The 26,391-nt window shown below is 43.9% G+C and overlaps 1 protein-coding gene across 1 annotated transcript in view; it reads right to left on the bottom strand.

Moving 5' to 3' along the window:
• Positions 1-2,020: 2,020 nt before the first annotated feature.
• The window catches only part of LOC138637468 (amine sulfotransferase-like), a 190,980-nt gene continuing 166,609 nt past the window's right edge, over positions 2,021-26,391 (bottom strand). Inside the window, exon 7 of the mRNA XM_069726181.1 lies at positions 2,021-3,597. Within this exon, the coding sequence (XP_069582282.1) occupies positions 3,467-3,597 (131 nt within the window). The 3' untranslated portion in view covers positions 2,021-3,466. The remainder of the gene's footprint in view (positions 3,598-26,391) is intronic.

Below are 26,391 nucleotides of genomic sequence, written 5' to 3' on the forward strand. Positions count from 1 at the left end.
TATCCACTATGCGTACAGGGATGCGGGTGACACGCCTGAAATTACGCACATGCGACGCGTCTTTATAGACCGCAGCATGTCTATCTTGCGGAGACGCTCAGTCTCCACAAGATAAATATCCCTGTTCTATGTATAGGATGTGGTGATTAAACTCCGGTCCCGGGTGCCAGCGGCAGTGCCGGGTATTCATGTGAGAGACTCGCATCACACTCACAAGTGTGACCCCGGCCTTAGAATGATTCTTGTATTCAGCATCTGCAGGGTGCTGTAGCCTAGTGTTCGTATCTAGGGTATGTGCACACAGCATTTTATTTCAGATGGCAGAGTTGCCTCAGGAAAGCATGTCAAATATTTTAGCTGAAGGCGCCATGGTTTTTTGTGCCACTGACGTCTTTTCACTATAGTTGCAAGTGACAGATTGTGCTACTTCTTTTAATGGCCTCAGTTTCTGAGCACTGAAGCAGTTAAAAGAAGTAACAGATGGAGCAGGTACAGCAATGTCGTTTTACATTGCTGTGCACTAAGTTCATGTTTAGCGGCAGGTTTGTGGCGCTTTTTCAGGTGAGGGGTGCCTGCCGCAATCCACCTGAAAAAATGTGTGCATATACCCTTACCTTGGTTCTGCAGCCACAAAATACATTCATCACAACATGAAAACGATCTGTTCAGTCCTGTTTTTTAAAAGTTACCTCTGCTGCTTCTGTAAGTGCAGCGCCCCAGAGACCTGGTCGTTGCAGTATGGCCCCAAGGCGAGTAGCGGTACGTCCGATGGCACTAAAGAGTTCTCCTGACCAGGTATCACCAGAACACATTACACTTCACACTCCGGCCACTAGGGGGAGAAAAAGGCTTCATTTATTGGGCCACTCCTCACACTGGTAAAACTAGGAGATGGGGAGGAAGTTAGTCAGAAGCTGACTGGGTTGGAACCAGGCAACATCCCGTGGGAGGGGGTGTTGCGGGGAGAAGACACAGGGGGGTCCCCGTCAGGCGTGGGAACTTGGCAGGTGCCTAGCGACAGAACAGAACGTTACGGAACCGCGCCTGCACACCTTGCGGCGGTATCCTAAGGAAGAGACAAGAGGGGAAGAATATTGTGGAACAGTGTAAACGAGATCAGCACAAAGGAGAGCCAGTAAGAGTCGTGCCGAGAGAGGAAGGCAACATCTTACTGAGGCGCGTAGTCGGTGGCCGGATCACCGTAGGAGTAACTGACTTCACGCATTACTTCAAATTCCGCTGGACAGTTGATTATAGGTTGGCTGTCTACCTTCTACACCTACGAAGACATAGGGGGCAACATTGGGAGAGGGGCGTCTCTAGGGTCCCGGAAGACCTCCAAGCCTTCCCGTCAAACGAGTGGCTACAACACACAGGCGCTATTGGTAGGCCCGATTGAACGTGCTCTGGACTGAGTGTACTGAAGCCTTCAGTAAAAGGTAAAGAGACTGCAACCCTGTGTTCTCGTTATTGCCTGCACCTCACACCATCTCTATCCACACTACTGGGAAGCCCTGGGGATTTACTTCACCTGTGGGAAGGTATACCATCCGGCTGCTATTCCATCACCCCAGCGGACCCCACAGCAGCGTCGGTCACCCTGACCGAACACCACAGGTGGCGTCACGAACCCCTGACAGACTGTACTCTATCAATATCATTGGACGCCCCTTAGCAGGGTCACGGACCGGGTCTAGCCACCGTGACTGCCTCAGAACCGAACCAGAGAGGCCCGGTACCGAAACGTCGTGGCCTTGTGTCTGGGGGCGCTCCATAAGGAAGGCAAAGCAGCGGTAAACTGGTTGAGTCACATGGGCTGGTAATGTGTGCTTGCCCCCAGGCTGAAACTTAAGTGATTTTCACGTAGAAAAAAATAAATTAATTAAAAGCTTCTCCTATACATTACAATGTTAATCACGGACCGTACAGAGTGTGCACTGGTGCTATCTACAGTATGTGCTGTCCATGATTGGCACAGGTTCATAGACCTGTATAGGTGATTTTGTCTGTGACAACGATAAAAAACAAAAATGTCTCTGATTTTTATTTGGGGTCACAGTCTGCAAAAACATATGGGCCTGTGAGGAGCACCATAGACTATAATGGAAAAGAAATAATAAAAACCACAGATACAACATGTATGTGAGAAACGGACGTCTGAATGAGACTTTACTGTCATTACTGTGCAATAACATGCACATGACCACCGACCAGCCATATACACCTCAGTCAGCGGCCTATACGGCCTATCCACACAGGAGGACACACTTCTCTGTGCACACAGCGACTGTTAATGTTTTGCGCACGTAGAATGTCCTGTTCTCAGGAGTGCATGTCCTGTTTACCGGGGCAATATGCTACCAAGAACCTTTATTTTTAAGCCAGCTAAAAATCGTCTCACGTGACTACTAATCATTTTGCTCTTACATCAGGTGATTACTGACCTATTTAAATGAGCCAATAATCAGGAAGACGCACTCTTGCAATCACACATTTTATGATTATTGGCTCATCTAAATTGGCCATAATTCAGTTGCTGTTGGCTTTGTAGGTCCACAACATAAAATGTTTTGATTGTATGCTGCTGACCTGTACTTAGACCATCTAGAGAGCAAGATTACAGAAGTTACAAGACGTGGGCCTGTGTGCTTAAAAATGCCAGGGCTGAATTTCGGTCCCAGTCCGGCCCTGCTGTGGAGATAATAATTACCAATTCCATGCTTCTATATTTTGTCATGTATCACTATGGGAAGGGATTGTATACATACTACCTCATTTATAGGTGTTTTTTGTGGTAATAAGTACCTGGTTTTGCACATCCTGCAGAACCTTACAAAGGACTGCTTGGTATGTAATCAGCATACGATATTGCCTGTTATTAATTACACAACCTTATTTTACAATCTCTTTTTCTCCTCTCTGGATTCCCAGTCTTTACCTCCCCTGATCAACAGGTTATTTCTGGCTGGCAGCAGATTCCCCTCCCTTTCTTGGTGATGACATTCCCCTCCGTCCCTGTTTTAAATGATTTTAAAATTGTGTATCAATAAAAATATATTATTTTATTCTGTTGGAAATCTCTTCTTGTCTGTTGAATTTACTCATCACCTGTCAGGCTTTTCACACAGATTTTTGACGTGCCTAAGGCCGGGATCACACATGCGAGAAACACGTCCGTGTCTCGCATGTGAAATCCAAGCTTTGGCGCCGGCACTTCGGAGCGGAGCATGCGGCCGCACAGCAACACATGGAGCCGCTCTGGAGTGCTGGCGCCAGAGCTTGGATTTCACATGCGAGACTCGGACGTGTTTCTTGCATTTGTGATACCGGCCTAATGCTTACTTTGTATTTTGGACTTATGATTTAGGTAAATGAGGCAGTCATCAGAATGTATGCATCACAATCTGTTACATGGTAATTCATCCAAAGAGATACCGTATACACTTATTATTAAGCTAGCATATTTCTACTTTGTTGATTCTTCATCAAGGTCCCAGAAAAACTTGATTGGCAGATCTCCCATCTTCTCTTTGTACACTTTATCAAGCATCTCACTCTGTGCCACCGTCATTATAGTTTTCCAGTCACCAACAACGCCTGGTAAAGAAAAAGGGATAAAATTGAGTAAATGCAATGGCTTTAATTAAATCTAACTGTTTATGTTAAAAAACACAGTATTTTACACCCATTTTTGCTTTATATTCCAAAGAATATGAAATCTGAAAATGACATTGATTAAATCAGGTTTTCATATTATGGACTGGAGAGCTGTGTGGTCCGTGAGGAAAGCTGCACTAACAATAGCAGGAGGAGGACCTGTCATAGGCCGGGGTCACACTTGCGAGGGTGATGCGAGAAACTAGAGCATCAATACCCGGTACTGCCACCGGCACTCGGACTGGAGTTTATTTCTATGCAGCTGAATGCTGTGGTCTCGAGTGCCAGCGGCAGTGCCGGGTATTGAGGCGAGAGACTCATTCGAGTTTCTTGGAGCACACTCGCAAGTGTAACCCTGGCCATACCTATATAATAGTAAGTTCCACAAAATCATGCCCCCAACACATCTGATGATATAAAGATAAAGTGGCCAGCCTCATTACCTCATATTGCAGGCAGCAATAGAGCGTTTAAGAGTATGTGCACATGTTGCGGATTTGGCTGCGGATCCGCAGCGGATTTGACGCTGCGGATTCGCAGCAGTTTTCCATGCGGTGTACAGTACCATGTCAACCTATGGAAAACCAAATCTGCAGTGCACATGCTGCGGAAAATTCCACATGGAAACACAGCGGTTTATTTTCCGCAGCATGTCAATTTTTTGTGCGGATTCCGCAGCGTTTTTCACCTGTTCCATAATTGGAATACACAGGTGTTAAAACGCAGGTGAAATCCGCACAAAATCCGCATTAAATCCACGGTAAATCTGCAGGTAAAACGCTGGGCGTTTTACCTGCGGGTATTTCAGAAACCATGCAGAAAGATCCCCAATGGAATCCGTAATGTGTGCACATACCCTAATACAAAGGCTATAGGAAGCAACCATTGCAAAAGTTTTAATGAAACCCAATTGCAAAATTGAGTTTTAGCTCCAATTGCATGCATGTTTCGAAAAAATGTCACAAAAGATGGACAACACGTTTGACCCTTTTACGACCTTAGACATATCCATATGTCCAGGTCGGCTGGTACATACCAACCTTGGACATATGAATCCGTCCTGGCGATTTTGCGTGCACAGAGGCTGTGCGCACACGATCAGTGCCAGATGTCAGCTGGTTCTGACAGCTGACACCAGGCTCTCAGCTGACACTCGGCACTTGTCTCAGATAAACAAGAGAGACTGAGTAACTGTAGCAAACATGTCCATCTGCTGGACAAAACAAAGTGAAAGTAAAAAAAGAAAGAATTGTGTAAGGAGGAACAATGATACAGCTCAGTTTTGTAGCAATATCGAGGAATTCTTCCACAGATTATGGCTCAAATAATTATTTCATAATCATACAGATATCACATCACAAGACAATATGAACAACACATCATAAAAGAAAAAGAGGACAAATTGGACCCCGTAACCTGGGCACAACCAAACTCTGGTTAAATTTGACATTCTGGGCAGACACCATAAAGTCGGACACTATCAATATGGAGGAAAGAAAAGCCATATAATCCTTGAAAGCTAACACTAATATCATCATCAAACCAGCAGACAAAGGAGGAGCTCTATTCATCATGAACATGTTAGATTACATCCTAGTAGCACACACAGAACTCTTAGATAGAAAATACTACGCTCCACTTCAGGAAGACCCCACTAAAAATGCACAGAGGAAATAACACATATCATCAATGGGTTTGATTATACTTCATCCTCACTACTGGAACTAATAATAGACAATTCCCAAACAGGTACCTTCTACATGTCACCTAAAATACATAAAGAAGGTAATCCTGGGAGGTCTATCATCTCTGGTATTGGGACATTTACTGAGAATATCTCAGGCTTAGTGGAGAACATTTTGAAACCCTTGGCGAGTCGCACACCCAGCTATATCCAGGACACCATGAATATTCCCTGCAAATTGTCTTCCCTGGGCCAACTACCGGAGGACACAATATTAGCCACTATGTATGTAGGGTCTATTCCAACATTCCTCATGAGGATGGGATTGCGGCCACAGAACCAACACTGCAATTTATCAGGTCTGTGCTCTATCAGAATTATTTTTCCTTTGGCAACAATTTATACCAACATTGTATGGGCAGTGCCATGGGAAGTCAAATATCCCCACAATATACTAGCCTATTTATGGCTAGACTAGAGGAGGAGTTTTTGTCATCTTGCTCTATTAAACATCTCGCATACTTCTGGAGCGCCCCCAGACACAGGGCCACCAGTCACTCGGTACCGGTCCTTTCTGCTCAGTTATGCGGTTGTCACGGTGGCTGGACCCGGTCGTGACCCTGCTAAGGGGCGTCCAATGAAAGTGGTAGTACTGGGGCTTGTACAGTCTGTCAGAGGTTCGTGACGCCACCTGTGGTGTTCGGTCAGGGTGACCGACGCTGCTGTGGGGTCCGCTGGGGTGATGGAATGGCAGCTGGATGGTATAACTTCCCACAGGTGAAGTAAATCCCCAGGGCTTCCCAGTAAGGTGGATGGTGATGGTGTAAGGCGCAATCAATAACGAGGACACAAGGTTGCAGTCTCTTCACCTTTTACTGAAGGTTTCAATACACTCAGTCCAGAGCACGTTCAACCGGGCTATCAGAGACCGGCCGGTCCGATGGGCACATCCAGAGTTTCCCTCGCAGATGGAAATCGTTGCCTACCAATAGCGCCTGTGTGTTGTAGTCCTACCCTGCTGAGCATTCGGAATAGTCCTCACAACTGCTGTTTCTCTTCGTTCGTTCTCTACAGCTGTCTCTCTCTCTCTCTCGTTCTTTGGTTCCAGATGTTGCTAGTTTCTAACGTCCCCCAGATATGTTATGGCTAGGATGCCACCCGTTTGACGGGAAGGCTTGGAGGTCTTCTGGGATCCTAGAGACGCCCCTCTCCCAATGTTGCCCCCTATGTCTTCGTAGGTGTAGAAGGTAGACAGCCAACCTATAATCAACTGTCCAGCGGAATTTGAAGTAAGGCCTGAAGTCAGTTATTCCTACGGTGATCCGGCCACCGACTACGTGCCTCAGTAAGATGTTGCCTTCCTCTCTCGGCACGACTCTTACTGGCTCTCCTTTGTGCTGATCTCATTTACACTGTTCCACAATATTCTTCCTCTCTTGTCTCTTTCTTAGGACACCGCCGCAAGGTGTGCAGGCGCGGTTCCGTTACGTTCTGTTCTGTCGCTAGGCACCTGCCAGGTTCCCACGCATGACAGGGACCCCCCTGTGCCTTCTCCCTGCAACACCCCCTGCCACGGGATGTTGCCTGGTTCCAACCCAGTCAGCTTCTGACTAACTTGCTCCCCAGCCCCTAGTTTTACCAGTGTGAGGAGTGGCCCAATAAATAAAGCCTTTTGCTCCCCCTAGTGACCGGAGTGTGAAGTGTAATGTGTTCTGGTGATACCTGGTCAGGAGAACTCCTTAGTGCCATCGGACGTACCGCTACTCGCCTTGGGGCCATACTGCAACGACCAGGTCTCTGGGGCGCTGCACTTCCGCTACATTGATGATTTGTTAATGTTCTGGACAGGCTCAAAAGATGATGTGCTTACATCCCACAATAGCTTCAACAAGTTCCACCCAACCATCAAGCTCACCCTCAACTTCTCAAAGTCCTAAACATATTTTCTGGACATGACCATATACATCAAGGAAAACACCATACAAACATCAATTTACCATAAGTCCACAGGACGTCCGGCGTATCTTAGGCCCCTTTCACACATCAGTTTTTTGCTATCATTCGCAATCCGTCGAATTTTGAAGAAAACGGATCTGGCGACTGATGCCGCCGGATCTGTTTTTTTTCTCATAGACTTGTAAACGGATTGCCTCATGTTTCATCTGTTGTTCACCGGATCCATCAAAAATTGTTTGTCCGGTGGCTGGATACAACGGACAAAGTAACATTTTTGTGTACGGATCCATCGCCGTCCGTCATTTGCTAGAATGGAAGCCTATTGCCTCGGGTCCGTCAAATGACAGAATCCGGAGACAGATTCCATTTTTTTAACTGAGCATGCTCCGATCCAATTAGCCAGATCCGCTAGTCGATCCAAAAAACGGATCCGTCGCATCAGTTTTTCACAATCTGTGATGGATGCGACAAGCCAACGGATTGTGACTGATGGCAAAAAACTGATGTGAGTAAGTGGTGTAGATGGAACAGCTTTCATCCAAGAAACAAAAAAAACCCCATAATCTATAGTTAAACTCTGAGGTACATTTGAATCTCTTCAGACAGTAAAGACAGAAAACTACAGCTGCTATCACTGAGGAATACATTCCTACGACTGGTAATAAATGAACAGATCCACAGAGCTTCAAATATCCCAAAAAGCAGCCTCCTGGATTACAGTCAGAGAGGACAACAATAGGATGCCTCTTGTGGTCACATACAAAAACCCCACATGAGCATCCCAACTTAAGGAATCTCCTTGTCATATATGTCCTCTCATCACCATCACTGACGGGCAAATTCCCATGTAAGTAACAAAAAAAAAGTGCAAAACTTGTACCCACATATTACCAACAAATACAGTCCGCATACCAAACACATATCAGGACAATAAGGTCATGGATTTCTTTTCTTGTACATCCTCCAATGTAGTGTACCTGATACAATGTACCAGGTGCCCTTGAGGTACCTATATTAGGGAAACCATACAAAAACTACAAACAAGGATTAATCTACACAGACACACAATCACAATTGTACTGGACACGCCTGTCGGATAACATTTATCTGGAACTGAACACTGTATGACAGACTTAAAAGTTTTAATCCTAAAAGGTCATTTTAAGGATGACATAGAGAGAGAAGAATTTGGGAATTTAAACTGATAAAGATGTTCATTTCTTTGATAATAGGCCTCAGTTTGACACCTGGATTTATGACTCACTACATGGATACAATTGACACCTCCACCAGAGGGACGCTGGATAACTAAGAAGAACATTCCCTCTACCTCTCCATTTGTAACAAAATGCCTAATTTGATTTCCTTGGCTTATCTTTAGGAGGCATTACCCCTTATACCTCATGAAACAAATGTTCTGCTGTAATATCTCTTAAATGTACCTTTGTCTTATTAATTAATTTGTAATTATGCCTGAAGAAGGAGCCTCTGTACTCTGAAAGTCTTGCAAACATATTTTCTCTGGTTAGCCAATAAAGGTATCACTCCTAGAATACTTTTGTGATCATAGGGCAGAAAAGTATTCACATCGATTGTTAGCAGGAACCAAATTGAGCTGAGGTATTTGCAATGGGAGTGAAGCTGATCGGGTGACACACAGGAAGGACTTCCTTAACCCCTTAATCCCATATGGCATACTACCCCGTACAGGTGACCTGGGACTTAATTCCCAGGGACGAGATGCGTCATAGGCGATCGGCCACACTCACGGGGGGAGTGCGGCCGATCGCCGCCGGGTGTCAGCTGATTATTACATCTGACATCCAGTACTATGTGCCAGGTCCAGTAACAGACTGCTCCTGGCACATTAGCCCCTGGAACACTGCGATCAAACATGATCGCAGCATTCCGGCATTATAGGGAAGCATCGCGCAGGCAGGGGGCTCCCTGCATGCTTCCCTGAGACCCTCGGAACAACGCGATGTGATAGTGTTGTTCAGAAGGTCTCCTATGTCCTCTTCCCTGCAGGCCCCAGATCCAAAATGGCCGCAGGGCTCCCTCTGGGTCCTGCAGGGAGGTGGCTTGCAAGCGCCTGCTGAGAGCAGGCGCTGGCAAGCTTCCTGCACTGCCTGTCAGATCGCTGATCTGACACAGTGCTTTGCAAAGTGTCAGATCAGCGATCTGACACTATTGCATGATGTTGCACCCTAGGACAAAGTAAAAAAAAAATATTTACATATGTAAAAAAAAAAAATTCCTAAATAAAGAAAAAAAAATGTTTCAATAAATACATTTCTTTATCTAAATAAAAAAATAAAAAAATAAAAGTACACATATTTAGTATCGCTGCATCCATAACGACCCGACCTACAAAACTGTCCCACTAGTTAACCCCTTCAGTGAACACCGTAAAAAAAAGGCAAAAAACAACGCTTTATTATCATACTGTCGAACAAAAAGTGGAATAACACGCAATAAAAAAGACGGATATAAATAAACATGGTAAGCTGAAAATGTCATCTTGTCCAGCAAAAAAAACGAGCCGCAATACAGCATCATCAGCGAAAAAATAAAAAAAAGTTATAGTCCTCAGAATAAAGCAATGCAAAAGTAATTATTTTTTTATATAAAATAGTTTTTATCTTATAAAAGCGCCAAAACATAAAATATAAATGAGGTATCGCTGTAATCATATTAACCCAAAGAACAAAGCTGCTTTATCAATTTTACCAAATGCGGAACAATATAAATGCAGCCCCCCCCCCCAAAAGAAATTCATGAATTGCTGGTTTTTGGTCATTCTGCCTTACATAAATCGGAATAAAAAGCGATTTAAAAAATGTCACATGCCCGGAAATGGTACCAATACAAACATCAACTAATCCCGCAAAAAACAAGACCTTACATGACTGTGGACGAAAATATGGAAAAATTATAGCTCTCAAAATGTGGAGACGCAAAAACTATTTTTTTGCAATAAAAAGCGTCTTTTAGTGTGTGACAGCAGACAATCATAAGAATCCATTAAAAAACCCACTATAATAATAATAATAATAATAATAACCCACCTCCATCACCCCCTTAGTTAGGGAAAAATAATAAAATTAAAAAATGTATTTATTTCCATTTTCCCGTTAGGGTTAAGGCTACAGTTAGGGTTGGGGCTACAGTTAGGGTTGAGGCTACAGTTAGGATTAGGTTGGGGCTAAAGTAAGGGTTAGAGTTGGGGCTAAAGTTAGGGTTATGATTGGAGCTAAAGTTAGGGTTGGGATTAAACTTAGGGTTAGGGTGGGGCTAAAGGTAGGGTTGGGGTTAAAGTTAGGGTTGGAGCTAAAGTTAGGGTTAGGGTTGGGGATAAAGTAAGGGTTAGGGTTTGAATTACATTTACGGTTGGTATTAGGGTTAGGGGGTGCGTCAGGGTTAGGGGTATGGTTAGGGTTGTGGTCGGGATTAGGGTTAGGGGTGTGTTGCGGTAAGGGGTGTGGTTACGGTTATGGATGGGATTAGAGTTATGGGGTTGGGGTGTGGTTAGGGTTGAGATAAGGGTTAGGGGTGTGTTCAGGTTAAGGGTGTGGTTAGGGTTGGGATTAGGGTTAGGGGTGTGTTTGGGTTAGGGTGTGGTTAGGGTTATGGTTAGGGTTTTGATTAGGGCTAGTTGTGTGTTCGGGTTAGGGTTGGAGTTAGAATTGAGGGGTTTCCACTGTTTAGGCACATCAGGGGCTCTCAAAATGCGACATGGCGTCCGATCTCAATTCCAGCCAATTCTGCGTTGAAAAAGTAAAACAGTGCTCCTTCCCTTCTGAGCTCTCCCTTTCGCCCAAACAGGGGTTTACCCCCCAAAAATCGGGGGGTAAAAAATCATTCTTGTGGGAAAAAATTTTTATTTTCACGTTTCTGCATTATAAACTGTAGTGAAACACTTGGGGCTTCAAAGTTCTCACAACACATCTATACAAGTTCCTTAGGGGTTCTAGTTTCCAATATGGGGTCACTTGTGGGGGGTTTCTACTGTTTAGTTACATCAGGGGCTCTGCAAATGCAATGTGACGCCTGCAGACCAATCCATATAAGTCTGCATTCCAAACGGCGCTCCTTCCCTTCCGAGCTCTGCCATGCGCCCAAACGGTGGTTCCCCCTCACATATGGGGTATCGGCGTACTCAGGACAAATTGGACAACTTTTGGGGTCCAATTTCTCCTGTTACCCTTGGTAAAATAAAACAAATTGGAGCTGAATTAAATATTTTGTGAAAAAAAGTTAAATGTTCTTTCTTTTTTTAAACGTTAAAAAAATTCCTGTGAAACACCTGAAGGGTTAATAATCTTCTTGAATGTGTTTTGAGCACCTTGAGGGGTGCAGTTTTTAGAATGGTGTCACACTTGGGTATTTTCTATCATATAGACCCCTCAAAGTTACTTCAAATGTGACGTAGTCCCTAAAAAAAAATGGTGTTGTAAAAATGAGAAATTGCTCGTCAACTTTTAACCCTTATAACTCACTAACGAAAAAAAAAAATTTGGTTCCAAAATTGTGCTGACGTAAAGTAGATATGTTGGAAATGTTACTTATTATGTACTAGATTGTGGCCCGATTCGAACGCATCGGGTATTCTAGAATATGCATGTCCCCGTAGTATACGGACAATGATGATTCCAGAATTCGCGGCAGACTGTGCCCGTCGCTGATTGGTCGAGGCAACCTTTATGACATCATCATCGCCATGGCAACCATTATGACATCTACGTCGATACTGTGCTCGTTGCTGATTGGTCGAGGCCGCCAGGATGTCTACGTCCAGAGACGCGGGATGTCTACGTCCTTTATGACATCATCGTCACTGTGCCCGTCGCTGATTGGTCGAGGCGGCCTCGACCAATCAGAGACACGGGATTTCTACATCGATAGAACCAGCAGAGGGCGCCTCTTATGAACTCGAGCCTGGGAGCTTTCTAGGAAAGTTCCCACGATCTAGAAACATCCAGCAGAGGGCGCCTCACCGCAAATGCAGGTAAATATAGGTCATTGACCTACTTTACCTTCAGTTTCTGGGGTTTTTGCAGCCATGAGCATCATTGCATTAGCAAAGCTCGTGGATGCAAATTATTTTAACCCCTTCAGATGGATTTACATCGTTGGACGTTACAGATCTGTGGAGGGTAAGGATATCGTTGGTTTATTATGTTTTTTTTATTACAGAACGAGGGTCTTCAGTGACTGGATTGGGAGTAGAATAAAATACTCCAACAACCATTGTTTTTATTTCATTAAAATAATTTTAAACAATGTGTTTGTGTTTTATTTAACCCTTTACTACAATTGGATTAATAATGGATAGGTGTCATAATTGACGCCTCTCCATTATTAACCCCTCTGTGACCTTAGACGTACTATCCCGTCGAGGTGCCCTGGGCTTATCTGACCCTGGACGGGATAGTACGTCATAGCCGATCGGCCGCGCTCACGGGGGGAGCGCGGCCGATCGCGGCCGGGTGTCAGCTGCTTATCGCAGCTGACATCCGGCACTATGTGCCAGGAGCGGTCACGGACCGCCCCCGGCACATTAACCCCTGGCACACCGCGATCAAAGATGATCGCGATGTGCCGGCGGTGCAGGGAAGCACCGCGCAGGGAGGGGGCTCCCTGCGGGCTTCCCTGAGCCCCCCGCAGCAACGCGATGTGATCGCGTTGCTGCGAGGGTCTCCTCACCTCCCTCCCTGCTCGAGCCCCGGATCCAAGATGGCCGCGGATCCGGGTCCTGCAGGGAGGGAGGTGGCTTCACAGAGCCTGCTTAGAGCAGGCACTGTGAAGGCTGCAGCGCTGCATGTCAGATCAGTGATCTGACAGAGTGCTGTGCAAACTGTCAGATCACTGATCTGTGATGTCCCCCCCTGGGACAAAGTAAAAAAGTAAAAAAAAAATTTTCCAAATGTGTAAAAAAAATAAAAAAAAATATTCCAAAATAATGAAAAAAAAATAAATATATTATTCCCATAAATACATTTCTTCATCTAAATAAAAAAAAAAAACCGATAAAAGTACACATATTTAGTATCGCCGCGTCCGTAACGACCCGACCTATAAAACTGTCCCACTAGTTAACCCCTTCAGTAAACACCGTAAGAAAAAAAAAAAAAAACGAGGCAAAAAACAACGCTTTATTATCATACCGCCGAACAAAAAGTGGAATAACACGCGATCAAAAGGACAGATATAAATAACCATGGTACCACTGAAAGCGACATATTGTCCCGCAAAAAAAGAGCCGCCATACAGCATCATCAGCAAAAAAATAAAAAAGTTATAGTCCTGAGAATAAAGCGATGCAAAAATAATTATTTTTTCTGTAAAATAGTTTTTATCGTATAAAAGCACCAAACCATAAAAAAATGATATAAATGAGGTATCGCTGTAATCGTACTGACCCGAAGAATAAAACTGATTTATCAATTTTACCAAACGCGGAACGGTATAAACGCCTCCCCCAATAGAAATTCATGAATAGCTGGCTTTTGGTCATTCTTCCTCACAAAAATCGGAATAAAAAGCGATAAAAAAAGTCACGTGCCCAAAAATGTTTTAAATAAAAACGTCAACTCGTCCTGCAAAAAACAAGACCTCACATGACTCTGTGGACCAAAATATGGAAAAATTATAGCTCTCAAAATGTGGTATTGCAAAAAATATTTTTTGCAATAAAAAGGGTCTTTCAGTGTGTGACGGCTGCCAATCATAAAAATCCGCTAAAAAAACTCGCTATAAAAGTAAATCAAACCCCCCTTCATCACCCCCTTAGTTAGGGAAAAATTAAAAAAAATGTATTTATTTCCATTTTCCCATTAGGGCTAGGGTTAGGGCTAGGGTTAGGGCTAGGGCTAGGGTTAGGGCTAGGGTTAGGGCTAGGGTTAGGGCTAGGGCTAGGGTTAGGGCTAGGGTTAGGGCTAGGGCTAGGGTTAGGGTTAGGGCTAGGGTTAGGGCTAGGGTTAGGGCTAGGGTTAGGGTTAGGGCTAGGGTTAGGGCTAGGGTTAGGGCTAGGGTTAGGGTTAGGGCTAGGGTTAGGGCTAGGGTTAGGGCTAGGGTTAGGGTTAGGGTTGGGGCTACAGTTAGGGTTGGGGCTAAAGTTAGGGTTAGGGTTTAGATTACATTTACAGTTGGGAATAGGGTTGGGATTAGGGTTAGGGGTGTGTCAGGGTTAGAGGTGTGGTTAGGGTTACCGTTGGAATTAGGGTTAGGGGTGTGTTTAGATTAGGGTTTCAGTTATAATTGGGGGGTTTCCACTGTTTCGGCACATCAGGGGCTCTCCAAACACGACATGGCGTCCGATCTCAATTCCAGCCAATTCTGCGTTGAAAAAGTAAAACAGTGCTCCTTCCCTTCCGAGCTCTCCTGTGTGCCCAAACAGGGGTTTACCCCAACATATGGGGTATCAGCGTACTCAGGACAAATTGGACAACAACTTTTGTGGACCAATTTCTCCTATTACCCTTGGGAAAATACAAAACTGGGGGCTAAAAAATAATTTTTGTGTGAAAACAAAAAGATTTTTTATTTTCACGGCTCTGCGTTATAAACTGTAGTGAAACACTTGGGGGTTCAAAGTTCTCACAACACATCTAGATAAGTTCACTGAGGGGTCTAGTTTCCAATATGGGGTCACTTGTGGGGGGTTTCTACTGTTTAGGTACATTAGGGGCTCTGCAAACGCAATGTGACGCCTGCAGACCAATCCATCTAAGTCTGCATTCCAAATGATGCTCCTTCCCTTCCGAGCCCTCCCATGCGCCCAAACGGTGGTTCCCCCCCACATATCGGGTATCAGCGTACTCAGGACAAATTGGACAACAACATTTAGGGTCCAATTTCTCCTGTTACCCTAGGGAAAATACAAAACTGGGGGCTAAAAAATAATTTTTGTGGGAAAAAAATGTTGTTTTATTTTTATGGCTCTGCATTATAAACTTCTGTGAAGCCCTTGGTGGGTCAAAGTGCTCACCACACATCCAGATAAGTTCCTTAGGGGGTCTACTTTCCAAAATGGTGTCACTTGTGGGGGGTTTCAATGTTTAGGCACATCAGTGGCTCTCCAAACGCAACATGGCGTCCCATCTCAATTCCTGTCAATTTTGCATTGAAAAGTCAAACGGCGCTCCTTCCCTTCCGAGCTCTCCCATGCGCCCAAAGAGTGGTTTACTGCCACATATGGGGTATCAGCGTACTCGGGACAAATTGGACAACAACTTTTGAGGTCCAATTTCTTCTCTTACCCTTGGAAAAATAAAAAATTGGGGGCAAAAATATAATTTTTGCGAAAAAATATGATTTTTTATTTTTACGGTTCTGCATTATAAACTTCTGTGAAGCACTTGGTGGGTCAAAGTGCTCACCACACCTCTAGATAAGTTCCTTAGGGGGTCTACTTTCCAAAATGGTGTCACTTGTGGGGGGTTTCAATGTTTAGGCACATCAGTGGCTCTCCAAACGCAACATGGCGTCCCATCTCAATTTCTGTCAATTTTGCATTGAAAAGTCAAACTGCGCTCCTTCCCTTCCGAGCTCTCCCATGCGCCCAAACAGTGGTTTACTGCCACATATGGGGTATCAGCGTACTCAGGACAAATTGGACAACAACTTTTGAGGTCCAATTTCTTCTCTTACCCTTGGAAAAATAAAAAATTGGGGGCAAAAATATAATTTTTGTGAAAAAATATGATTTTTTATTTTTACGGTTCTGCATTATAAACTTCTGTGAAGCACTTGGTGGGTCAAAGTGCTCACCACACATCCAGATAAGTTCCTTAGGGGGTCTACTTTCCAAAATGGTGTCACTTGTGGGGGGTTTCAATGTTTAGGCACATCAGTGGCTCTCCAAACGCAGCATGGCGTCCCATCTCAATTCCTGTCAATTTTGCATTGAAAAGTCAAATAGCGCTCCTTCCCTTCCGAGCTCTCCCATGCGCCCAAACAGTGGTTTACTGCCACATATGGGGTATCAGCGTACTCAGGACAAATTGGACAACAACTTTTTGGGTCCAATTTCTCCTGTTACCCTTGGTAAAATAAAACAAATTGGAGCTGAAGTAAATTTTTTGTGTAAAAAAGTTAAATGTTCATTTTTATTTAAACATTCCAAAAATTCCTATTAAACACCTGAAGGGTTAATAAACTTCTTGAATGTGGTTTTGAGCACCTTGAGGGGTGCAGTTTTTAGAATGGTGTCACACTTGGGCATTTTCTATCATATAGACCCCTCAAAATGACTTCAAATGAGACGTGGTCCCTAAAAAAAAATGGTGTTGTAAAAATGAGAAATTGCTGGTCAACTTTTAACCCTTATAACTCCCTAACAAAAAAAAAAATTGGTTCCAAAATTATGCTGATGTAAAGGAGACATGTGGGAAATGTTACTTATTAAGTATTTTGTGTGACATATCTCTGTGATTTAATTGCATAAAAATTCAAAGTTTGAAAATTGCGAAATTTTCAAAATTTTCGCCAAATTTTCGTTTTTTTCACAAATAAACGCAGGTACTATCAAAGAAATTTTACCACTATCATGAAGTACAATATGTCATGAGAAAACAATGTCAGAATCACCAGGATCCGTTGAAGCGTTTCGGAGTTATAACCTCATAAAGGGACAGTGGTCAGAATTGTAAAAATTGGCCTGTCATTAACGTGCAAACCACCCTTGGGGGTAAAGGGGTTAATTAGGCTTAATGTCACCTTACAATATCAAGGTGGCATTAACCCTTCATTACCCCATATCCCACCGCTACACGGGAATGGGAAGAGAGTGGCCAAGTGCCAGAATAGGCGCATCTTCCAGATGTGCCTTTTCTGGGGTGGCTGGGGGCAGATGTTTTTAGCCAGGGGGGAGCCAATAACCATGGACCCTCTCCAGGCTATTAATATCTGCCCTCAGTCACTGGCTTTACTACTCTGGCAGAGAAAATTGCGCGGGAGCCCACGCCAATTTTTTCCGCCATTTAACCCTTTAATTTAGTCGATAGAACGACCAAATTTTGCAGATACACACTACTGACATTAGTAGTGTGGAATCTGCAAAAAAAATGGAGAGAAGACATGGTTTACTGTATGTAAACCATGTCTCAAATCATGTCGGGTTTAGGGAGGAGAAAGAAAATGCCGGTAATTGAATTACCGGCTTTCAAGCTGTATAGCGCTGGAAAAAATATTAATATATATACATGTATGTGTCTACTGACATATATATATATATATATATATATATATATATGTAGGCAGTATATATATATATTTTTTTATTTTTGGGACACATGGATCACTTCTATAGCGGTATGTTGGTTTTGCAAGCCTGCGAGAAAACCACGCAGTACGGATGCCATACGGATTACATACGGAGGATGCCATGCGCAAAAAACGCTGACACACCCTGCCTACGGAGGAGCTACGGACCACTATTTTCGGGACTTTTCAGCGTATTACGGCCGTAATATACGGACCATATTGTTTTACGCTGTGTGTGACGCCGGCCTTACACTGTTTAGGCACATCAGGGGCTCTCCAAACGCAACATGGCATCTGCTAATTATTCCAGCAGTTTTTATAATCAAAAAGTCAAATGGCACTCCTTCAATTCTGAGCCCTGCTTTGTGCCAAACCAATTGTTTTCCCCCACATATAGGGTATTGGCATGCTCAGGAGAAATTGCACAATGCATTTTGGGGTCTATTTTTTCCTGTAATCCTTGCAAAAAAAAACAATTGGGGTCTAAATTAAAATTTTTGCAACAAAAATTTAAATGTTTATTTTTTCCTTCCACATTCCGAAAATTCCTGTGAAGCACCTGAAGGGTTGATAAACTTCTTGAATGTGATTTTGAGCTCCTTGAGGGGTGCAGTTCTTAGAATGGTGTCACTTTTGAGTATTTTCTGTCATATAGACCCCTCAAAGTCCCTTAAAATGTAATATTGTCCATAAAAAATGGTTTTTGAAAATTTTGTTGGAAAAATGGGAAATCACTGGTCAACTTATAATACTTATAACTTCCTACCAAAAAAAGTTATGTTTCAAACATTGTACTGATGTAAAGTGGGCGTGTGGGTAATGTTGTTTATTAACTATTTGGTGTGATAATAAATTTATGGGAATAAAAAAAATAAAAGTTTGAAAATTGCAAAACGTTCAAAATGTTCTCCAAATTTCCATTTTGTTTCACAAATAAAGGCAAGTCATACTGAAGAAATGTTACCACTATCATAAAGTACAATATGTTATGAAAAAAAAAACAATATTAGAATCAGTGGGATCCGTTCAAGCATTCCAGAGTTATTACTTCATAAAGTGACAGTGGTAAGAATTGTAAAATTTGGCTTGGTCATGAAGGGGCAATCAGCCTTGAGGAGTAAATGGGCTAAATAAAAATCTTCCCACAACCAGTAGTCCTGCTAAAACAACCCTCCATTCTAGTGTTGTGTTAATGATGCTCCATTTGTATACTGTTTACAATCAATCACTGACCTCAGAGGGATACAGTAAGAAACCCTAGTGGCCAGTGATTGACTTTGGCATCATGTGCAGCAAAAAAACTGTTATATGTGTGGTCAAAGTAAATAATCTACTAGCGCTGGAATGAAGGGTGAGTATTAGTGATGAGCGAGCATGCTCACCACTACTCTGTACTTGCTCGAGCATGTCACTGCTCGAGATGCTCGGATCTCACCGAGTTCTTCCAGGGTTGCTCGGCAGGAGCTAAGGTCCCTGCCATGCATGTTTGGCACTCTTTAGAGAGCCAATGCACATGCAGGAATTCTCTGCCACACACTGTAATGCCACAACCATGCTGGTGGTGGCATTACAGTGATTGGCTGGCTGCACACCATCATCAGTTCTATATCAGACCTGGCACCGTCCTGCTCGTCACAGTCTACTCCAGAATCAGACAGTGTAGGGAGAGTTGGTGCTGAGCTAGGGAGAGATTTGCTTACATGTTAGTTAGTGTAGGTATACCACAATATATTAGACACATATCAATCTCAACTAACAGTCCTTCTGAGGACTAATCCAGCTGCATAGATATCAGTGGTAGGTAGGCAGGCAGTGTATGTGGCAGACTGCAGTGCGTACAGCAAGAGGGTCCATTCCAGTTCTGTCTGCTGCAGCTGCTTTTAGGCTACGTTCACATTAGCGTTGCGCGCCGGTGCGTCGGAGACGCAACGGCGACGCAACGCGCGACGCACCAAAAACGCGCGCAAAAACGCTGCGTTTTGCGACGCGTGCGTCGTTTTTTGACGAAAAAAGGACGCACGAAAAATGCAACTTGTTGCATTTTCGTGCGTCCGACGCTAGCGTCGAAAACGACACACATGTCGAAAAACGCAAACAAAAAAACGCACGCGTCCCCTATGTTAAACATAGGGGCGTGTCGCCGCTGCGTCGCCGCTGCGTCGCCGACGCAACAGCGACGCACATTAGCGTAACGCTAATGTGAACGTAGCCTTACAGAGTTTTCTAGACATAGCTCCAGGTATTAGGGACCAGGAATACTTTTTTTTGGATCTTAATCCTGATTATTTGCTTAAAAAGCAATCCAGAGAACACAGTTTTTCTGCTCCATTTGCTCGTTGGCACTGCAGAGTAGAGCCAGATCATTTCCATATTACAGCGCTAAAAATCCATCTATTTAAAACTGTGTTTTGTCTGTCACACGGATCACATATAATAGAGCTCAAAATTCTGCCATTTCTGGCTTCCATTTAAATGTTGTTGCTGTGTGTTAGCGACATTATTGACACCAGTTTGATATTAAAAATAGTTAACTACAGGCCAGCTATTTAAAACTGTGGTTTTCCGTCACACGGATCACATATAAGTTTGCTCCAAATTCAGCCATTTGTAGTGAACATAGAAAATATTGTCCTCCATTCAAAATAGGCAAGGTGCGTGGCAAGGGACAGAGAACTAGATGTGATGTAATGGTGATGGTGCATGTAGAGGCCGAAGCCATGGGCAAACTGAAATTGTGCCACAACAAACACCCACATCTTCTCGCCCAACCTTCCTATCCCAATTACTAAGGGACCGCAGCACACCCAGGGCAGTGTCTAAAGGTTGTTGGCTGGATAGCGGAAAAGGATTCCAGTCACTTTGCCACCACCACCTTGTCTTCCACACGGTCCAGTCTCAGCCGTGAGTCTGGACCGCATATTCCTCACCATGATCCTCCTTCCTCCCACCCTTCTGAGTGCCCAGAGACAAGTGATCCCAAACTTGGACTCTCCAAAGAGCTGTTTACTTTTCAATTTATAGATTCAGGCCACTAGCCCGGTCCACTTGAAGCAGGGTAAGAGGAGATCGCATGTAGCGATGCTCAAATATTTGAGCAGCCACGGTCACATGAAGGCGACGGTGGGTAAATGTCACAAGAGGTGGACGATGATGACACAATTGCCAGAAAGTCATGAGGAGGACCAGGGTGCAGAAGTGAATGACTAGGTGGTGGATGGTATAGTAACTGACCCAACCTGGCAGGAGGACATGCAGAGTGAGGACAGCAGCACACAGGGGGACGGAGGTGTAACAGGCAGGAAGAAGCAGTGTGGTGGCCGCAGACAGAAGGTGAGCAACTGTTTCCTGTAACACCAACACAACAGATGTTGCCAGTACAACTGTTAGGTCTGCCCGAGTCTGGTTGTTTTTTAAAGACTCTGTTGATAACCAAAAAAGGCCGTTTGCATCACATGCCAGGCCTGAATCAGCAGGGGTAGCAAAATTACCACACTGACCACCACCAGCATGATCAGACACATGGCAGCAAAGCACCTGACTTTGTGGGCCGAACTCCAGGCCTCAGGAGTGGACATGGATGTCCGACATATGTACCATCCTCCAAATCTTTGAGGTCTCCACCAAGATAGTGAGTGGTGATGACGCCATAATTAGCGTCACCATCCCGCTTTTCTGTATTCTGGAACGCTCTCTGCTCAAAATCAATGAGGATGAATTGTAGGTGGAGCACGATGATATGGAGCAAGGAACCATGAAGGATGATTACACACAGCCCAGCCTCATCTCATCCCAACATGGATTGGGTGACAATGAGGAAGAGGAGGAGAAGGAGGAAGAACAGGATCTAGATTCATGCGCTATAGACGGTACTACCTGCACAATTGTTTCAAGAAATTCCATCTCCACTATGCGTTCAGAGACACCCGCGGCAGCCCTGTGTAAATGGACATGCAGTGCGTCTTTCCATACCGCAGCATGTCTATTTATGTTGCAGGGACGCTCAGTCTCCACAGTGTAAATTACCCATAGACTATCATTACATGCGGTAGGACTACATTATCTTTATAGTCACATGAATATTAGGTACGGGAGAGCAGCTTACTACGCATGTGAACTAATTTAAGTAATGTCTTATCTTGTTTCAGCTGGAAGTTCACATCCACTGCAGTTCTCACGATGAGCTCAACTGACTGCGAGAACTGACATGCACGTGACCGCTGGGGTTATCTCCAGTCACTTGCCAAGTTCTCATGGTCAGCTGATCATGAGAACTGCAATGCAGGTGACCGCCGGAGAGCGAGCTATCTCTGGTGGTCATCTACAAGCTCTGCTGTGTCCGGATGTCAGGCTGGATGGTTTCATAATGCCACCGTTCAGCCAAAGGCATCCAGATATAGCAGAGCTGGACTCATCATGGGACAGGATGTATATCTTCTCGGCGGACAGGTATGGTATATTGTTGCTTTTTTTTTTTATTTCTCTAACAGGAGATCGAGGGCTTCGGTGGAATTGGCAATGCAGTAAGTATGGTTTAATTAAGAATATTAACCCCTTTACCTTCGAGGGTGGTTTGCACATTAATGACCAGGCCAATTCTTACAATTCTGACCACTGTCCCTTTATGAGGTAATAGCTCTGGAACGCTTCAATGGATCCCGGTGATTCTGACAGTTTTTTCGTGACATATTGTTCTTCATCATAGTGGTAAAATTTCTATGATATGACTTGTAATTATTTGCGAAAAAAATGGAAATTTGGAAAACATTTTGAAAATGTAGCAATTTTCCAACTATGAATTTTCATGCCCTTAACCCCTTCATGACCTTGGGATTTTTCGTTTTTCCGTGTTCGTTTTTCACTCCCCTCCTTCCCAGAGCCATAACTTTTTTATTTTTCCGTCAATTTGGCCATGAGAGGGCTTATTTTTTGCGGGACAAGTTGTACTTTTGAACGACATCATTAGTTTTAGCATGTCGAAAATGGGAAAAATGGGAAATGGGAAAATGGGAAAAAAATTCCAAGTGCAGTGAAATTGCAAAAAAAGTGCAGTCCCACACGTGTTTTTTGTTTGGCTTTTTGCTAGGTTCACTAAATGCTAAAACTGACCTGACATTATGATTCTCCAGGTCAGTACGAGTTCATAGACACCTAACATGACTAGGTTATTTTTTACCTAAATGGTGAAAAAAAATTCCAAACTTTGCATAAAAAAAAAAAATTGCGCCATTTTCCGATTCACGTAGCGTCTCCATTTTTCAAGATCTGGGGTCGGTTGAGGGCTTATTTTTTGTGTGCTGAGATGACGTTTTTAATGATAGCATTTTGGTGCAGATACGTTTTTTAGATCGCCTGTTATTGCATTTTAATGCAATGTCACGGCGACCAAAAAAACGTAATTCTGGCATTTTTTATTTTTTTCTCGCTACGCCACTTAGCCATCAGGTTAATGCTTTTTTTAAACTGATGGATCGGGCGATTCTGAACGCGGCGACACCAAATATGTGTAGATTTGATTTTTTTTAATTGATTTATTTTGATTGGGGCAAAAGGGGGGTGATTTAAACCTTTATATATTTTTTTATTTTTTTCACATTTTTTTTTTTAACTTTTTTTAAAACTTTTGCCATGCTTCAATAGTCTCCATGGGAGGCTAGAAACAGGCACAGCACGATCGCCTCTGCTACATAGCAGCGATCTGCTGTTCGCTGCTATGGAACAGAAAATCAGGTGTGCTGTGAGCGCCGACCACAGGGTGGTGCTCACAGCTACCGGCGATCAGTAACCATAGAGGTCTCAAGGACCTCTATGGTTACAATACTGAAGCATCGCCGACCTCGGATCATGTGACGGCGGTCGGCGATGCCATCATTTCCGGCCGCCCGGCCGGATGCGGTAGTTAAATGCCGCTGTCTGCGTTTGCAGCGGCATTTAACTAGTTAATAGACGCGGGCAGATCGCGATTCTGCCCGCGCCTATTACGGGCACATGTCAGCTGATCAAAACAGCTGACATGTCCCCGCTTTGATGCGGGCTCACCGCCGGAACCGCAACTAGACCTCTCAATTAATTCATCTAGGGGTGCAGTGATCATATTGACACCATGGGTGTGTCACAGAATTTTATACCATTGGGATGTGAAGACAAAATAACTAGTTTTACCACCAGCATTTTGTTTTAGCCAAAGACATTTACATTTCCACACAAAAAAGTGGGTAAAAATGGCTCCAAAATTTGTCCCTCAATTTCTACTGAACGTGGCAATACCCAATATGTGACTGTACAGTACTACTTAGCCATGGGCCGGAGTCACACTACAGCGAGATACGGCCGAGTCTCGCAGGTTAAAACCAAGCTCTGGCACCGGCACTCCGGAGCGGAGCGTGCGGCTCCATGTATTGCTGTGCAGCCGCACGCTCCGCTCCGGAGTGTCGATGCCAGAGCTTGGTTTTAACCTGCGAGACTCGGCCGTAACTCGCTGCGTGTGATCCCGGCCATACGGATAGATTCAGGAGGAACGGAGCTCCTGCCTGTAAAATATTTTAACCCCTTCAGATGGATTTACATCGTGGGACGTGACAGATCATACAATAGCAAGGTGACATTAACCCTTCGTTACCCCATATCCCACCGCTACATGGGGTGGGAAGAGAGTGGCCAAGTGCCAGAATAGGCGCATCTTCCAGATATGCCTTTTCTGGGGTGGCTGGTGGCAGATGTTTTTCTGATATATCGCGCTGAAGCAAATATAAAAAAAAGAAAATGTCCCATTGACTTTGCATTGGGTTTCGTGTTTCGGCCGATCCCCGACCCCGACTTTTCAATAAGATCGGCCGATTTCACTCGACCCGACTTTTGACCTCAAAAAATGAAAAGTCGCTCAACCCTAGCAGCAAGGCATACAAAGTTACTTTTTTCTCAATATATATTACAGACCATGTACCACAATTCATAAAGTAGATTATAAATGACAATTAACCCTATAATCTCTAAACTGCAAATGCATGTCAAAAAAGTGTTCAAAAACACAAAAAGTTTCTGAAGTGCTAATACATATAACAAGGGGTACAATAAAACAAAAAGTTTTAGGCTATGTACACACGTTGCGGATTTTGCTGCGGATCCGCAGCTGATTGGCCGCTGCGGATTCGCAGCAGTTTTCCATGCGTTGTACAGTACCATGTACACCTATGGAAAACCAAATCCGCAGTGCACATGCTGCAGAAAATACAGCGCGGAAACGCCGCGTTGTTTATTCCGCAGCATGTCAATTCTTTGTGCGTATTCCGCAGCAGTTTACACCTGCTCCTCAATAGGAATTCCCAATTGTAAAACCACAGGTGGAATCTGCACAAAAAATGCAGGAAATCCATGGTAAATTTGCATGTAATCCGCAGTGCGTTTTACCTGCGGATTGTGCAAAAACCGGTGCGGAAAAATCCGCACATGAATCCGCTACATGTGCACATAGCTTTAAAGTGCTCAATACTGGTCAAACACTAATTGAATTCAGGAATATCCTGATTAAAATAAATCAACAAATGTCAAAAAGGAGACACTAAGTGAAATTTTAGAAATTGACCACTAGATGGCAGAACTATATCATTTTTATAAAATGCATGTGCATAAACCATAGAATTGTGATATTGATTTGGCTTTTATCCTAAGTCATATTGCACGACTCGTTAAAGGGTTGATTGTGACTTGTAGGATCGCTACTTCCAACAGGTGGCGCTATAGAGTTTAAGTCCTCTTTTTCTCAGAAGAGGCAATTTGCATATCATAAACCATAGAAAAAGACTGGAGGTATTCTATGTTTTCTTATCTTCACTTTTTCAACCATAGCTCTATACAAACTTTATTTCCTGCTATATAGCCTGCCATATGTATAGTAGATGTATGCATATACAGTGGGTTCGGAAAGTATTCATACCCCTTAATATGTTTCATTGCAGCCATTTGGTAAATTCAAAAAAGTTCATTTTTTTCTCATTAATGTACACTCTGCACTCCATCTTGACTGAAAAAAAAAACAGAAATGCAGTAATTTTTGCAAATTTATTTAAAAAGCACCCTTTTGCGCTAGTACAGCCATGAGTCTTCTTGGGAATGATGCAGCAAGTTTTTCACACCTGGATTTGGGGATCCTCTGCCATTCTTCCTTGTAGATCCTCTCCAGTTCCGTCAGGTTGGATGGTGAACGTTGGTGGACAGCCATTTTCAGGTCTCTACAGAGATGCTCAATTGGGTTTAGGTCAGGGCTCTGGCGGGGCCAGTCAAGAATGGTCACAGAGTTGTTCTGAAGCCACTCCTTTGTTATTTTAGCTGTGCGCTTAGGGTCATTGTCTTGTTGGAAGGCGAACCTTCAGCCAAGTCTGAGGTCCAGAGCACTCTGTAATAGGTTTTCATCCAGGATATCTCTTTACTTGGCCGCATTCATGTTTCCTTCAATGACAACCAGTTGTCCTGTCCCTGCAGCTGAAAAACGCCCCCATAGCATGATGCTGCCACCACCATGTTTCACTGTTGGGATTGTGTTGGGCAGGTGATGAGTAGTGCCTGGTTTTCTCCACACACACTGCTTAGAAATATCACCGAAAAGGTCTATCTTCTTCTCATTCTCATTAGACCAGAAAATCTTATTTCTCATAGTCTGGGAATCCGTCATGTGTGTTTAAGCAAACTCTATGTGGGCTTTCATATGTCTTGCACTGAGGAGAGGCTTCCGTTGGGTCACTCTGCCATAAAGGCCCGACTGGTGGAGAGCTGCAGTGATAGGTGACTTTGTGTAACTTTCTCCCATCTCTCTACTGCATCTCTGGAGCTCAGCC

This window comes from Ranitomeya imitator, chromosome 5, assembly GCF_032444005.1.
Source record: "Ranitomeya imitator isolate aRanImi1 chromosome 5, aRanImi1.pri, whole genome shotgun sequence".
In the NCBI taxonomy this organism is placed as follows: domain Eukaryota; kingdom Metazoa; phylum Chordata; class Amphibia; order Anura; family Dendrobatidae; genus Ranitomeya; species Ranitomeya imitator.